At 39.3% G+C, this 17906-nt stretch overlaps 1 protein-coding gene across 1 annotated transcript in view; it reads left to right on the forward strand.

The window, feature by feature from the left end:
• Nucleotides 1-17906, forward strand: part of LOC306878031 (A disintegrin and metalloproteinase with thrombospondin motifs 16-like) — a gene marked incomplete at both ends in the record, with an annotated part of 68280 nt that overhangs the window by 14522 nt on the left and 35852 nt on the right. Inside the window, 7 exons of the mRNA XM_079430115.1 lie at nt 1415-1724; nt 2213-2415; nt 5456-5539; nt 6224-6383; nt 9548-9653; nt 9742-9879; nt 14314-14467. Of these exons, the coding sequence (XP_079286241.1) occupies nt 1415-1724; nt 2213-2415; nt 5456-5539; nt 6224-6383; nt 9548-9653; nt 9742-9879; nt 14314-14467 (1155 nt within the window). The remainder of the gene's footprint in view (nt 1-1414; nt 1725-2212; nt 2416-5455; nt 5540-6223; nt 6384-9547; nt 9654-9741; nt 9880-14313; nt 14468-17906) is intronic.

A 17906-nucleotide genomic window follows, 5' to 3' on the forward strand; every position in this document is an offset into this window, starting at 1 on the left:
ATCCTCGGAGCACATTTGAGGATGATTATCATATCATGCGTCTTCAGAACATTAGCAAAGTTTCTGTTTTATGTTCTAAAGCACATTAGCATTATGACCTGTGCTGGTGTTCCTCAGTCATCCGGGTCAGCGTCTGTGCCTCTTACACGAAGTAATAAACTTCAGCGGGTAATTCAGCCTGAACTGCTTAATGTGGACTCCATTCAGATCATTTCAGTCTGAATTGTGCTGTTTTATTTTATTTTATTTTTCTACATTCATTTAAGATTAATTATATGAATTGCAATTGATCTTCTGTCTTGCATCTGTGTGCATACTAAATTGTGATTTAATATAATTTGTAGCCACTGTTAAACTGTGGCCACACTAGGCTTTGAGCTTATGAAATGACTTAAATTGCTGCAAATCAAGCATCTTTAAATTTGGGTGTCAGAGTTCAGTCTGTGATGTTTAATTCTCCTGTTGGTCAAATTTCTTTCCACTATGCAAATTCACAGGTAATTTTTCACCAAAATGTGCAGAATGTTGATATGTGTCAGTATATGTTAGGGTTGCACAATGTTGTTAAAAAAAATAAACCTGACATTGCAATATTTTGTCTTTCTGCAATATGAAAAAGTAATTTTTAACAGATGATTTGAAAAGCTATGTTTATAAAGAATGAATCATCCTAGAATGTCTAGAGTGTACGCATATAAAATAATTTAAAGACATTTGCTAAAAATTACGTTTTACTCTGAAGACCATCTTGTTAGGGCTTAACAATTTGGGAAAAACTTTAAAAATGACAGTGTTCACTAATCAAAAAAATCAAAGTGAACAAAATTATAAAAAAAGAAACTTATTCCAGTTGACTTTTCATATGCCACTGTTTTCAACCTATTTTATTTTTACTATAAATATTAAAATTATTTTTTTGCTGATTTTTTTTTATTCAATTGTACCATAACATAAAATATTTTTTTTCTTTTACAACTGTAAAAATATAGTACTAATATTTATATATGAATTTCTTCATTTTCAAATGTTAAACCATCTAGCTTTTATTTTGGTGGTTTGTCGGCAAATGAATGTTTCCACTGGCAGTTTTAGTGTGAAGCACTACTGTGTTTATTTACATGTGTCCAGCTCATTATATTGTGTTTCAGCATCTCAGATCAGCTCAAATAACACTGCTGTGAATGCAATATATTTATTTAATTAAATCACAGCCTACGATTACATTAACCTGCATCACAATATCACTAGATGCAATTTCTCTGGATGAGCTTTCATTCCTGTATCTTTTTTTCTGCCTTGCAAGCACTACTGTTTCCTGCAGGAAATACACACACACACACATTGTATGAAGCATGAAGAGTGCAGGGTTTCTTAATCAGATGGAGAGGCATTGACCAGCGTGTTTTCCTTCCAGTCAGGTTTGATCAGAACTCAGGGTGCGGATTACTTCCTGAAGCCGTTGCATCCACATCAGGCACTTCTGGAGAACTTCTCAGCCTCATCTGACCACCATCCCCACATCCTATACAAGAGATCCACACCAGCACAGACCAACAGAGGCAGAAACAGGAGGTCAACTGAGCCAAAGACGGTCAGCAGAAGAGATTCAGCAGTCCCGTATCTGTGGAGAACCACACAGACGGATCCAAAGGAGTACCAGCATACACCGCACAGTCATGACGGCACACGGCAGAGACAGCACTTCTGTGGAAGACGGAAGAAATGTATGTAAGGACATTCTCTTTCCAACCGCACCTTCAGAGTGTCTAACACTGAGCTGCTTTCCATTACATAGTGCTGGACTGTCAGAGACGTTCATTAGGAGGACAGGAGTTTATTTTAGACAATGTTCATATGTAAAGAGGTCACAGCTGTTTAAGGGTCAGTTTGAACATGTTTTCATGACATCATCACACCTGTATTGTGTTTGGTCAGGGATGAATTATCTTCACCTATTCTAAACAAACACCACATCCTCACACTGCATTTAAACTCTGAGTAATATTTTACGAACCGAGTAACCAAATCTTATGTGGGACATGAGGTTACAGCCATACAGCTTGATACACATGGCGTGCATTAATGTCTCGTATGGGCTGGAGTTTTTCAGACACAGATTCAGCTATTTGCTGAACTAGTAATGCATTTTCTTTAGGGAACCAGCACTGACTGTGTGACCTAGTGTTGATATTGTCTTGGTCCTGTGTTTCAGACATGCCTAAACCTCCTGAGAATGATATCTATATTTTTCCGGATGAATATAAGTTCATGCCCAGAGGGAAGCGAGCCATCATGTTCAAACCTCAGATGAACAAGAGGCTAAATGTGGAGACCCTGGTTGTGGTCGACCGCAAGATGATGGACAATCACGGCCATGAGAATATAACCACATATGTGCTTACAATTCTTAACATGGTAAGTCATCCATCCATTTGGCCATCCATCCATGCATGCATCTGTCTGTCCATGTGTCCATCCATCCATGCGTCCATACATGCAATCATTCATGCATCCATCCATCTATCTATCATGTATTCATCCTTCCATACATCCATGCATCCATCCATCCATATATCTATCCATGTATTCATCCTTCCATGCATCCATCCATCCATCCATCCATGCAATCATTCATGCGTCCGTCCATCCATCCATCCATGCATTCATACATACATGCAATCATTCATGCATCCATCCATCCATCTATCCATGTATTCATCCTTCCATGCATCCATCCATGCATCCATGCAATCATTCATGTGTCCGTCCATCCATCCATCCATCCATGCATCCATACATACATGCAATCATTCATGCATCCATCCATCCATCTATCCATGTATTCATCGATCCATATATATATCCATGTATTCATCCTTCCATGCATCCATCCATCCATGCATCCATACATGCAATCATTCATGCATCCATCCATCCATACATCAATGAATCCATTCATCCATCCATGCATCCATTCATTCATGTATCCATCCAGATTTCAATGCATCCTTCTATCTATTCATCCATCCATACATGCATCCATCCATACTGTACATGCATCTATCTATCTATCTATCTATCTATCTATCTATCTATCTATATCTATCTATCTATCTATCTATCTATCTATCTATCTATCTATCTATCTATCTATCTATCTGTCTGTCTGTCTGTCTGTCTGTCTGTCTGTCTGTCTGTCTGTCTGTCTGTCTGTCTGTCTATCTATCTATCCATACATGCATCCATCCATCCATTCATCCATTTATGCATTCATCTGTCCATCTATCTATCATCCATGCAACCATCCAGATCCAGTGATGCATCCTTTTGTCCATCCGTTCATCCATCCATCTATGCATTCATCCATGCGTCCATCTGTCTATCTATCATCCATGTATCTATCCAGCTATTGATGCATCCATTTGTCCATCTTCTCATCCATGCATTCACTTCCCAGTATTCTGTGGTTGAGTATGCTCTGAATACATGGAGAATGATGTCAAACTGAGGTCAGAGCATGTGTTTTCACTTCACTGTGGCATAGCTGGTTGACCAAATGGACTAGTTACAGTTTTTATCAGTTGCTTTGGTGCATTTTTCAGAACAGAAATGAAATTTTCAAAACTACCTGTTCAACCTCCACATCATCTAGTCACATCAACTAGCAGTTTCTCATTCTTTTGAACAAGTTGCGATTGCTTTGGTACATTCATGCATCTGATTATGTACATTTGTCTGCTGTTTCCTACATTATCAGTTGCTATTGTCATGTTGTTCAAAATGTATTATATAGTTCTCTGTGCTATTGTCTTACCCCTCATAACATCTAGTAATTATTTCATCATATAAGTTATTAAATGCAAAATGATTGATCTAGTTGACATAAACTGTCAAGCATATTTTCTACACATCTCTATTAGACTTTTTGTAAATTTGCCATGAATTGTGCAAGTGAATCTTGACTCTCACTAATGAAGAGAATATAGATCAACCAATTATAAACCAATTCTCTGAAATAGCTCACAGGTGCATTGCATGATCCTTCAGTTGGAAAGCATATATAGACAGAGGACAACACAAAAGTTACAAATTCTGACGATGGATGAACATCCAGAAAACGATCAGGGTTAACAGCTGAGAGGAAGAAGAGTAAGGATGCATGGAAGTGTACAGAGGCAAAACAGAAGAAGAGGAAGAAGAGGCCAAGGACAGAGGTGCATATCAGATTAAATAATGTTGTCAATCATGGCCTTATAATGGCTGAAGGGTGCAGCTAAAAATTGGGAGATCGACCATATCCTCAATAATTCAATCATGTTGAATCTTTCAATCAATATCACACATACAGTAATGTGTAAATTTGTACTTTTGAAAGGAAATATGGCATACATAAGAAGTGCAGCCTTCTGCATTTCAGTACAGTAACTGTCATCCAAACTGCTGCCATAGTTTACATCAGGCAATACTACAGTAACAGAGTGCACTGTTACACTTCACACTACTTTACATGTAATACATTCGTACAAAAACAAATGTACTGTATAAATATAAATATTCATATACTTTTATATTTAATATTCATATAAGTATTCATATACTTCTCAACAAATATCAGATTTATTTTAATAAAACCTTAATTTCCATGGTTGAGTGTCATGGTGAAAAAACAACTAAACATTTTGACCAGTGTAGCTCACGCGATGACAAAAATACTTTATATTTTGGTGGCCACATTACTGACACAATAACTAGGTTTTGAAGCATGAATGACATGTTTTGGGTGAGTAACTACATTTTGCAGACATGCAATAAAGTTCTGTGACATTTGCACTCACGGTTTAGAGAATGCTAAGACTGTTTCGAAAAATGTGCCAAAGCAATTGAGAAAAACTGTAACAATTGCTAAAAGTCAAAGTGAGTCTTTTTGGGGGGTGTGCAGTGAAAAATGTAAGCACACATAAAAACACTCTTTTAGACTAATGGAAATAGGATTGTGTTACATGTTATGAACATATCCATCAAACCCAGGCTTTGTGAAAGTGTTTTAAGAGTCCTAGTTTACATAGGATTAGTGACATACTGACACCTGAAACCAAACTGCTCGCCTCTTGTGTTGGTGTCAGTGAAAACAAAGACAAAATAGCAGGAATGAAAGACCTTGTATTGGGACTAAGCATTTGTATTTATGATACCTGAGCACTTTAAACCATCTTAAGGACTCTGTTTCAAAGGCTGGTGAAATGTGGGATTAGGGATTCCCTTAAGTACGGATGGTATGCCTCCAGAGAGGTGAGGCTTTGAAGAACTTTAGAGAAACATCCCAGCCATACGCTTCTCATTTCTCCAAAGAGACGCTTCTTATTGCTCTGTTCAAGAAGGTAATTTGAGTTCAGATGCCTCCATAATGCACCATCCTAATGCTGATTTTTCTGCACTGTTGCTTATCTCCACAAAGGTCTCGACACTTTTTAAAGATGGCACGATTGGAGGTGACATCAATGTTGTAATTGTTGGACTAATTCTGCTGGATGAAGACCAGGTGAGTTTAGGCACTGGAGATATTTGAAAACAAAATAGAAGATTGATATCTATTGCATTGCATGTTCAAATGAATATGTTAAATCAACACCAAGTGGATATTTGTGAAATGAATGAGAGTTAAAGCCCTCTGGAGGGGACTGATGTCATGGAGCGTGAGAGGTTTAGATAACACAGAGCTTTGAAACCGAATGAAACATTGCTTCAGAAGGTGGATTTTATTGTCCTTGAGAGGCTTGTCTCCTTCGTTCTCTTTGAGATGCTCTATCTGAACAGGTCTTGTTTTTATGATGACAGTTTAATTGGATACACAGCATTCCATTGGATTCCAGCCAGACGAGGGACGCGTCTGTGGGAAAGCAGGCCAGCAAACAGCTGAAGGGCTCTGTTACTGATACACCTGTGCTAATGTTAATGAAGTTCACGTTAGCCACCGGCTGAGGAATGCAGAAAATTACCTTTATCCCCCTTTTGATTGGAATAATTAGCCACAGTCACTCAGGATCAGTGATGAGGGGCTAATTACCATAGAATAATTTATTGAGGTGGGGTCATCAGAGGTAGCTGGTAATTACTCGGCCCAGTTCGAGTTAGTCTCCCAGCACTAGTTACCAGCGGCATGTGATTGTTTCATTCTTTTGACTTCATTCTGCTCTTGACTCTAGTTAACTCTCTGCTCTCTCAGGATGGACTAGTGATTAACCATCATGCGGATCACACTCTGAACAGTTTCTGCCAGTGGCAGTCAGGACCGGCTGGGCGAGAAGGTCGCCGCCATGATCATGCCATCCTGCTAACCGGTCTGGATATCTGCTCCTGGAAGAATGAACCATGTGACACTCTGGGTAAGGACAACATCTGACGATCTAACATATGCTAGATAGACATCTTTGGTTGCATCTTTTTCAGCATCTCACATATGAGTGCATTTTAAGACATCATGCTTGAATGATGCAAAATTTATGTAAACACAATCAGTTCTTTCTCAAGGGATTTTAAACAGATGGGACAAAGCATCTAATGTGTCAAAATGAAAGTCTAAAGTCAGCATAAATGCAGCCTAATGACATCTGCTGCTGTTTATGATGTCATTTTTGATGTCAGTCAAACAGCATTAATGTTGAGAAAAAGAGAAATGCCGCTCACTGCTCATGTCTGGCAAACCTTAGTAGTTTTAGAAGCCCTCTGCAGTCTTTTTCTTTTCTTGCTTGTTTTTTTTCCCACTATTTATATTTTCTGAAGCTATCTGTGTGTGTATAATGTATACTATATTATTACCAAATGTTGCATTCATTCTTTTTATAAACTTGTTTTCTTTCAGTTAGCACAGGTTTTGTAATTGTTTTTCTTATAACTGAATATTTAAAGTAGAAATCAACATCTCGGACACCGAGAGCCTAAATGCATTAAATGCTAAATGTATAAAAATACTTTAAAAAACACAATACATATTGAATCAGCCCCTAAATATTGTTGTAATATTGTACTATTTTGATAAAAGCATTCACTAATGTACAATGGCATGGGTAACTGAAAACCTTCTCTTATGCTGCCTTAACGCTGCTATGTGACAGTATGACAAAAACAAACTTTTAAGATGATACCAAGTTTTACTGTAATTTTTCAATCATTAAAGAGGTGTGGTGTGACATTTAAGATTAATGACTTAAAATATAGGCTACTGTACTGCACTTATCATTGAACTGCTCCACTCAGCTACTGCTAAACTGTTAAATTATTAGAGGTACAGTAAGAAGCTTTTCCTCTAATAACCTGTTTCCTGTGAGAGCTCAAGATGTGGTCTCCACCCTGTGCCACATAAAAGAATCTCTCCCCGCTAACCCCTAACCCCATTAGCAAAGCTAGCCATGCCCCTCGAATGCAAGGCCACGGTTCAAAGGCTGCTGGGAACACAACATTTGTGGAGTGTCAATGATTAACACTTGAGTGCAGACTCACGCTCAGAGGTCAAGAGGTCAAGGGTTATGGGAGATTTCACGTCCCTCAGAGGTCACAGACTGGAAGATTAAAGAGCTCTGCTGAACCTTTAATACTAGCGTACACTATTTCCATACAGTATCACTAGACTGAGAAAACCACCGTATGCATTGGATTACCCACATGCATTGTTTCCGCGCATGACAGTGTCTTACGACAGAGAGATACTGAAATATATATTTGGGTTATAGAGCTTATTTATGAGATGGCAACATGTTTTAGTGACAAATTGTTTTCTTTTATTTTTACAGCATAAGAATCAATATATCAAGTGTAATTACATTTTTAGTATGATTGTTTTTGTCCCACTTGAGATTTTCAGAAAGGCCAGAAGACACAAATAAATCACAGCATGCTCTGGTGCAACACATTTGTGCAATACATGCAAGTATTTAATCACTCTGTGTGTGCATGTGTCAAAAAAACAGCACAAATATTAAGTGATTAAATCAAAGGATAATAAATCAGACTCCTTTGGTCCTTTTGGGGTTTGACTTTGGTCCAACATACACTGGACTTCATCGCCACAGGTTTTGAATTAAAGTCTTAGAAAGTCATAATTTGTCATAAAATACAGTTTTCTTAGATCTCAGACCCATGTAGCGACACTTACAGAATTGTTCAAAGCATTTTGTTCAAGTTCAAGTTCAGGGTTATTTGTATAGAGCTTTTTACGATGGTTGCAAAGCAGCTCTACAGGAAATTAAGTTTCAACAATATATTTATATATTGCAGAACCTTAATATATTTAACTTATGGCAAAATTAGGTAATTCTGTGTGTTGTCTGAGCGTTGGCATCCTCTGAGGTCCTCTGAGGGGTTGGCATCATCTTTCCTCAGGTGTTCGGTCATCTCAGATCATTTAAGGGTTGGATCCAGACTGAAGCTTCTGTCATTCCTAGTTACCACGGGATGTTAATCAACAGAGAAACAAATAGAGACATAATTAGCGTAGCTGCTGTTCCATCGAAGCAAAAATGATTTGTTCAACCCAAGCTAAAGAATAATAATAATGTGCATTTGATCAGATATAACTGCAGTACGAGATTATAAGATGCATTATGTGAATGCTTGGCTGGTTGCCTTTCTATTTTTTATGCTTTCTACAGTTAATATATCACTCCTAGCTGTAGACGGCCGGCATATAATGTGTTTCAGATTCATGCTGGTTGAAGTAACTCGACTCGAAACAACTGGATTTGACCTCTTGAATTAGCAGTGGTGAAACAAATGCACTCCAAACCTTGATCTGATTACAGCAGTCCATCAGTTGTTCTCGCACAGGAAACTATCTTGTGTTTACCGCCCTCTCTTCTGAGCAATATGGATCATGTACGGTTCATACGTTTTGGGTCAGTAAGATTTTTATTTACTTTTTATTACTATTTATTTTTTAAATAAATTAATACTTTTTTAATCAAAAAGGACATTCAAATGATAAAAAAATGTCAGTAAAGGCATTTATAATGTTACAAAAGATTTCTATTTCAAATAAATGCTGTTTATCAAAGACTCCTGAAAAATAAAATGTATCACAGTTTCCACAAAAATATTGGGCAGCACAACTGTTTTCAACATTGATAATAATCAGAAATGTTTCTTGAGCAACAAATACATACAAGTGACACTGAAGACCGTAGTAATGATGATGAAAATTCAGCTTTGATCACAGGAATAAATTCCTTTTTAACAGATATTCACATAGAAAACAACTATTTTAAACTGTAATAATATTTCACAATATTACAGTTTTTTACTGTATTTTTGATCAAATAAATGCAGCCTTGGTGAGCAGAAAATACTTATTTCAAAAACATTTTTTAAGTATTACCAACCCCAAACTTTTGATTGGTGGTGTACATTTAGAGGTGATCTGGTGCAAAATGATTGTCACTGACTCTTTGGCTCCTTTTATGAGTTGTACTTCATAATAAGTTGCAGTGGTACACTAGTCGTGACTTATATACTCCTCATCGTTCATTCATCCATCCATTTATTGTTTTGATTTCAGGCTTTGCTCCAATCAGTGGGATGTGCAGTAAGTACCGCAGCTGCACGATCAATGAGGACACGGGTCTCGGTCTGGCCTTCACCATCGCCCATGAATCTGGCCACAAGTAAGAGTTCAATTTATAATTAACCTTTGTTTGATTTCCTCAAATCCGGTTGCCTTTACTGGATCAATGAAAGCCTTGTTTTTCACAGCTTTGGAATGGTCCATGATGGCGAAGGCAATGTATGTAAGAAGTCGGTTGGAAATATTATGTCTCCTACCTTGGCAGGACACAACGGGTTATTCTCCTGGTCATCCTGTAGCCGACAATATCTAAACCAATTTCTAAGGTGAGTTTTCTTTTCACATCTTGAGTCCATCTCCCAAATAAATCCCAGTATTGTAAATGCATGATTTTACAATGCATCAAAACAGTGTAGCAGTGTTGTGGCTGATATTTGTAATGAACTTTGAGTCACTTGGAAAGACTATCCCAGAATCACATGATCTACCCATTGGTGCAAAGATATTAACAACCGTGCCCTTTACTGAGCATCTCCTGTACATTAGTCATCCATGCAGAATCACCCAGCATGAGTCCAGCGAGAGTCTAGACACCAACCTCATCTTTAAAAGTAGTATTTTTAGTACTGTTTTGGTTCTGATATCTGAAAGCGAGCAGCTCCAGCAGGTTTTAAATTTCACTTTCTGTCTGAGAGCCACTTCTGTGCTCGTGAAAATGGATCAGCTTGAGCTGTTGCCCTTAAATTAACAGACGTGTCAAATGTAGTGGCCTTGTGCTCCATTATCGTGATGAGCTCATCTTCTTCACTGCTGATCAGTAGCTCTAGGCCTCAGCGGAAGAAGGGATTCCCTGGCAGGCGTTTGTCAGATGCTTATAGCTGCTTTAGCTGATTTCTACAGCTTTCTACAGGTCGTCTTCCAGCAACGCATCATGTGTAGACTGACGATAGTGCCCCCCGCCTGTGAGAGGAGATCTCTCCTGACAGGAATCTCCCATGGAAAGTCGTCGAGGAGAGAAATCAGGTCCGAAAACCATACTCGGCTCGGCCAGAACAGTGCTACCAGTAGTAGACTGACCTCGTCCCGGCGCACTCTCGCCAGAACTCCCGGGAGCAGAGCGATCGGGGGAAAGGTGTACAGACGAAGCCTCGGCCAAGTCTGTACCATAGCATCCAGTCCCAGTGGAGCTGGATGACCCCGGGCCTCAGCCCCTGCCTCGACAGGATGTCTGCTCTCCATGTTGGTCTCTTAGGTCTGGGAGAAAATGTTTGAGTGCTGGGGAATGCAGGAGGAGATAGGGCGAACCCATATCCAACCTGTCCGCCAGATCCCCGCGATCTCACTCGCTGCCGTGCCTCAGCAGCGGCGGGACCGTGAGATGTAGGGCAGGGAGAAGCACAATCAGCCCCTTTTTTTTTTCTTTTTATTTTAGAGCTGACCGCTCGTCATTCTCATTCATAATATGCTTGTTCAAACACTGCAGCTTTACAAAGCTCATTGACGTCCTTCACATCCACATCCTCTGAGGAAGACAAGCGGAGCGTCGAGCCCTTTCTCTGGGGGGAAGAAACCACGGGGCAGGCTTCCGAGCGGGCGCTGGATCTGATGGGAAAGGAAGAAGATAGGGGCTCGCCCGTCTTCATTCCCTCTACCTGATCCATGTGCGATTCCCACGAGCGCAGCTGCCGCTCCGCCTTTTTTTCTTTTTCTTCGGCAGAAGCGGGACCGGCACCGCGAGGAACGCAGTGAAAGCTCACTCCTCAAAGAGAGCCTTCTGAGAGCAAGCATATGCAGTGACAAACGCTCACAAAGCGCGCAGCTCTCCCTCGAGATCTGACTCTGCGTGCTCTGCTCTCAAGCAGACCACACACGGACTGTGTGTATCCGCAGCAGTGATATAACATTTGCAGGGAGGAACATACAGCCTGTAATGCGATCTGCTCTCGCCCAAGTACTTGCACACATTGTGGAGCTTATTTCAAGTGATTGTGCTTAGGGACAAACAACACTAAATAAGACTCACAACACAGATCGACAAACACACACACACACAGAGTAGCGGGTGCTGAATGACAAAAAGCAAACACCGGTTCCACCGCACGTGCTTTTATGCTTCCTGGTCGATTACATCACCTCCCCGTGACGTCTCACCCATCCATTGGACAAATTACACAGGTGGTTCAGAGTGTGGTCACGCTGGAGGCATTCCCATAGCGTTCTCCAACGCAGCTTGAGTTCCTGAAGGGGAACTTTGGTTACAGAGCTTATTTTCTGCATTATTCCAAAAGCTAGTGCTGGGTCCGAATCCAAGTACCCCAAATCTACCAAAACGTCAATAGAAAAATCCTTGTTGGTCACAGAGTTTATTTTCTGCAGTAATCCAAAATGTAATGTTTTGTCCAAATACACCTTTTTGAGTCCGATTCGAGTCCATATCCTTAACCAGTTGAGTTTGAGTGGGAGACGTTCATTAATATCTTGTCATTTTAATACTCTAAATCTACCAAAAAACCTATTAGGTTTTGGAAGAGGAAACCATGGTGATTTTGACTTCCTGGTTGGTCTACAAAAATACATCATCCCTGCAGTGCTCTGCAGCTTTCCCTGATTACTCCATACTCCACTGAGCTCCACAGATTTCCCTCTCATTGGTAGTCTTTTTGGCTGTCTTTACATTCCGTCTCTTTGTATTCCGGACTTTGTTTGTCAGACAGTGCAAGATGAAGTGGATCAATTTATCAGACATCATTCTGGCTTTTGCCATTCACTTCAACGGTGGCTCTGAGTTGTCAAACACCTCTCAAAATCCTTGCTACAGATGCGAAAAACTGAGAAAACCTAGCCCGATCCAAATTTTTTTTAATGACGGACTAATGTTTCGGAGGCAGTCTGTAAATGTGATTGACACAACGAGAGGTCCTATTTATTTTTTAACGTGTGAAAATTTCAGATTAAAATTTTGGACTCAATGTGCAAGGACCGTTCATCTTTGGAACACAAATTAAGATATTTTATTTGACACTCCACAGACAGCAAGGATATTGCCACGATCAACACACAGAAACGTTGTAAGGACATCTGTAAAATAGTCCATGTGACATCAGTGGTTCAACTGTAAATTTACAAAGCTGAAGACATGAGGGTGTGCAATTAATGACAGAATTTTCATTTTTGGGTGAACTAACCCTTTAAGGGCCTATTTACACTTGATCACTGCATGCGTTTTCTCTGATCAGATAGCTATCCGATCGTGAAAAGACCAGGTGTAAATGCCCTTTGAAATGCTTTCGAGACATTTTGAGAATGCTTTTTAAATCCGATTGCTCAAACCACTTCAATTCAAGATCAGATTTATATCTGTTTTGCAGAGACACATTTAGATGGCCAAGTGTAAATGGAACAAAAACTCCAAATTTAAACTCGGTAAGTTCTTTCAGAACTGCTTAAACGCCTCTGTTTGCCAAATCTTTAACTGAGGTGTTATGGATTTCGTTTAGCACCCTCGTAGAACCAGGCCTAACCTAAGTGTTGATAACAGGTGTGAATTTGGAACCAACCAATCCATTAAACCAATCTGCATGGTCAACCTGCAGTGTGACAGCTGCTTTAGTGTCACCAGAGTCTGTCTGTGAAGCACAGCTTTTCCATGACTGTCTGGGCATCTGAAGGCGACATAGTGCAGTACGTTCATCTCTCGTTTCTCTTTCCACACCCACGACACCCCAAAAACAGCCACTCGGTCTCCGTCAGCTGTCCTCCCATATGTTTCCCATTCCTCATCAGCAGACTCACCTACGTCATCATGGGCCTGTCGACATACAGCCTGCAGATCACAGGACCTTCAAGTAGCTGCTCTCACCTTCTGTCCTTCCTCTCCATACCCCTCCGCTTTTATCACTAATAAAACAGAGCTTGAAAGGGAGTCTGGCCCAAGCCTTTCTGTCTTATAGCTGTCGCTCTCCTTAATCTGAGGAGGAAACTTAAAGAGGTGACACTGGGAGAACTGAGTGGTGATGAGGAACTGAATCAGATTCATCTGACGCTGACATTCCTGCCTCTGCGGCCCAGATGCTGCTGCATTGATCCGTCTCCAGATAATTGGAAGCAGGACTTACATGCACTGCAGAAGAACAGGGTTTCCCTCCACACTGAATCACTGAGGGATTCTGGGATCGCTGGATGTAGTTGACTTTATAATGGATTGCTATTCAACAAGAACATCGAGTTTCGAGTAACTGCTTAATTTTACAGGTCAACTAGTCATTCAGAAATGTATAGCAGTGATTTTATTGTTAATATTCTTTAATTGTTTAGGTTGCACACCTGCATTAGTATATTTTTTTAGATGTGTGTGGTGCATATATTTAGACCTCATACACCAGTCGATGTGACCCCATTACAAACATACATCCCACACAGACTCACATACTGACCCAGTCTCGTCATGGAGTAGGCGAGCGCCTGCTAAACTACTCAGAGCTCATTCAGGGCTTCACTGTGTGTCACACCACTACAACACACGCTATTAAACAATGTTAAATGCTTTCTCATGATCCTCGATATCGCTTACACGCGGAGCCTCGCTGTCGGCCGTATAATAACGGCAGCGTTCAATAACATACGTAATGCTGAAGTCAGAGGATGTGTTGAAAAGAGAGATGTCTAAATGTAGCCGAGGGAAACTCCGCTTGTTATGTTGTCATGGCTGCTGCTCTACTGTACGAGACTCGAGCGGTTTTACAGTAGCGTTTGTGTCTCAGTTCTGCACAGGCCACCTGTCTGTCTGACGAGCCCAGCGCCATCCAGGAGTACAAGTACCCTGCCAAACTTCCCGGAGAGCTGTACGACGCTGACACACAGTGCAAGTGGCAGTTCGGAGAGAAAGCTAAACTCTGCACTCTGAACTTCAAGAAGGCAAGTCCATTAAGACCCCTTAAGTGCCACAGGTGGGCCCAATGGTGGTCTTTTTTTTTTCAGAATTACATATTTAAGTAATCATCATAAATTATATTTCATTTGAAAGCTTAAAACCTCAGACTTCATCCAAACCATTTTTAAATCAGATATTGCGTTACCATGGAAATCTTTTAGCGGTCTCCTCCCCTTAGTGGGTGGAGTCAAGTGTCATATTACAAAATATATTATGGTCTTTTAGAATCAGAATTTTTTATAATCTTGACAAAATACATATCCTCGGAAAGGTCTGAGTCTCAAGATTCCATATTTGATGGATTATTGTTTGATAGAAGTAATATTGACAGAGTAATGTAGACCTTTGTGACAGAAAAATGCATCAACAAGAATTCAATGGAGTTTTGTTACAACGCTGGTGTAACGCCCTAAAGAAAATCTCAGAGGAATCTCAATTTTTTTATATCAACTTCAAATTTGGAACATAACTTATTTAGACATAAGGCTTTAATTTTATATCAAATTTGGATTCAAAAATATTTTGTAAAATATTTACTTATGTATATAAAATAAAATAAAAATTGGTACAGTGTATTTTCTTTACAGTAAATTTAAACTTCTATAACTTTTTGATACTTTAATATTTTGAAATGATTCCACTTCTGCAGTAATCTGCAGATTGTCTTCTTAAAACGGAGTCCAACCTTAGGTCTGTAGCAATTTAGGTTTGGATAGTGCACTTTCACAACTGTTCACAAATGGGGGGGTGGCACTTAAGGGGTTAATATTACATATTGCTTTACATATGAAACCCCTCCTGAAAAGACTCATCATGTCAGATGAGCTGAGTGCACATGAACGGCACCACATGACTGAACATTTGTTGTACTGTAGAAGATGAGCTGTTTAGGCCTGGCAGGAAACGCTGCTCATTTAGCCTGTTAATGAGGCGAATGTTTACACTGCAAAACTACTACACCAGAATGATAAAACATGTCATTAAAAGATTGCACACCTCATTTTGCTCTCGTCTTGTTGTATAGTGCTTTCTGTTCTTGTCAGGAAGCGAAAAGAGAGGAAGCCTTATGAAATTGCCCAACACATACATGGCATTTCCACCAAAATCAGAAGAATGCACTTAGTTATGACTTCCAGACTTACAAATCGGAACTTCCTCAAAGTTCTTGAAGGCATCATTAGACAGCACTAGTTTCCATGCTGGTGCACACTTAACTAGGTTAGTGTTGGTCTATATAGCTATACCTGCTCACCAACAAAACATACTGCTCAACCGAGCATGGTCCTTCTGTTTAAGCTAGTTCAGAAGACTGCTTGTAATTTGCCCACAGGCTTTCAAACATGAACTAACATTCAAAGGTTTGGGGTCGGTAAGATGTGTTATGTTTTTTTAAAGAATTCTCTTCTACTCACCAAGACTGCATTTATTGGATCAAAAATACAGTAAAACTGTGAAATATTATTACAATTTAAAGTTACTATTTTCTATGTGAATATCTGTTCAAATGTAATTTATTCCTGTGATATAAATCTGTATTTTCAGCATCATTACTCCGGTCTTCAGTGTCACATGATCTTCAGAAATCATAATAATATACTGATTTGCTGCTGATGAAAAAGAAATGTTCAAAAGAACAGCATTTGTTTGAAATAGAAATCTTTTTTAGAAATGTAACATCATACATTTTCACTGTCAGTTTTAACCAATTTAATGCATCCTTGCTGGAAAAAAAGACCCCACAGAATGCAGCCATACAGGTCTTTTGAACAGGAACATTAGGCTTATATCTTTGATCCAGTCTGAGCTGTGTTATGGTTGAAGTGGTCTGATAAGAATCCATTTGTGTGGTTATTATCGCATTGGAAAGAGAAGAAGGTTCAGGTTCAGAGCAGGATCAAGAATGACAGTGTGATTGAGAGTAATGCCTCACCTGAGGACTGAACAGAAACTGTCACACCGCACCACAACACACATGTGCCACATTTGCTATATAATCATACCGTTTTTCAGGATATGACCCTGACAGCACACATGCATGGCCAAGACGTCTGTTCCGTGAGCTCCACTGTTCATGATTTAAACATGTACAACAGCTGTAAAAAGTTTCTATTTGCTTGTTACATTGATTTTGTTTCACATTTAAGGTGCAGTCACGATTACCGTTGTTCTGTGAAATATTGCATTCTATTGGAATCCATGCAACCAAGTGATTTTAACAAAGATCTGGACAGTATTAAAATAGTAGCTATCTATATCTTTCTATGTCTTTCTACTTTGAAAGATTCTCAAAAAAATCATAAAGTTAAGTAAAGGAAGGTTTGCATTTCTTATTTTAGATGTGTGAATATATTCTCAAATAAAATATACAGAAACCTGAAGTCCTCTAAAACAAAGGCATGCATATTATTAATTATCACTGAATGCTGAACATCCACCAAACATTTAGAGGTCAAATCAGTAGTAGAAGAGGTGTTCAGGAGTTTCCGAAATGCAACTCTTTCCACACTTTTTCCACCGATGTCTCTGCATCGGCATGTGTTTTCTGTGAACGCGTGACCTGCATCCAGAGAATCTGATGCACAGATGCCCTGATGTGTGCTGATATATTCATATCTGATTGCTCATAACATCAGGAGAGCACTGTCTTTATTTGTCTGTTGCTCAAATCAGCTGTAAAGTTCTTCTATAACGCAGGAATTCAGGTCTGAATTCAATAGAGATTTGCTAAAGTAATTTTTCCACTGTCTAGTCTATACATCTAAAATTGTAACTCTCCGTAGAGAAATCTGATGGAGTGTGGCTCTGGCCGGTCTCTCTTCAATCATGCTCGCTCTCGTGAAGCAGACGCAGAGCTAAATATACTTTGGAGAGACGCCAGCTGTGTTCACTGCGCTCCTATTGTCTTGATCTCACCCAACTCTACTGTACAAAGAAATGAGACGAGGTAATGTGCACTAATGCCACCGATTGGCATAAATCAAGATGAATGTTAATAAGAACATATTTTACCAAACACATTTTGAGCTGTATGTCAATGTTTTAATCTTTTTCAGAAGTGTTATTAATTTTATTTACTTTAGGTAAAAACTAATTCACAATAGAAAAATGTACTTAGAAAGGACGCATTAAATTGATCAAAAAGTGACAGTAAAGACATTACAAAAGATGTCCATTTCAAATAAATGATGTTCTTTTTAGCTTTTTATTTATCAAAGAAAAATTAAATGTATCACAGTTTCTACAAAAATATTGTGCAGCACAACTGTTTTCAGCATTGATAATAATCAGAAATGTTTGTTGAGCAGTAAATCAGTATATTATTATGATTTCTGAAGATCATGTGACACTGAAGACTGGAGTAATGATGCTGAAAATACAGCTGCAGATCACAGAAATACATTACAGTTTAACACATATTCACAT

This window comes from Barbus barbus, assembly GCF_936440315.1.
Source record: "Barbus barbus genome assembly, chromosome: 12".
NCBI lineage: Eukaryota > Metazoa > Chordata > Actinopteri > Cypriniformes > Cyprinidae > Barbus > Barbus barbus.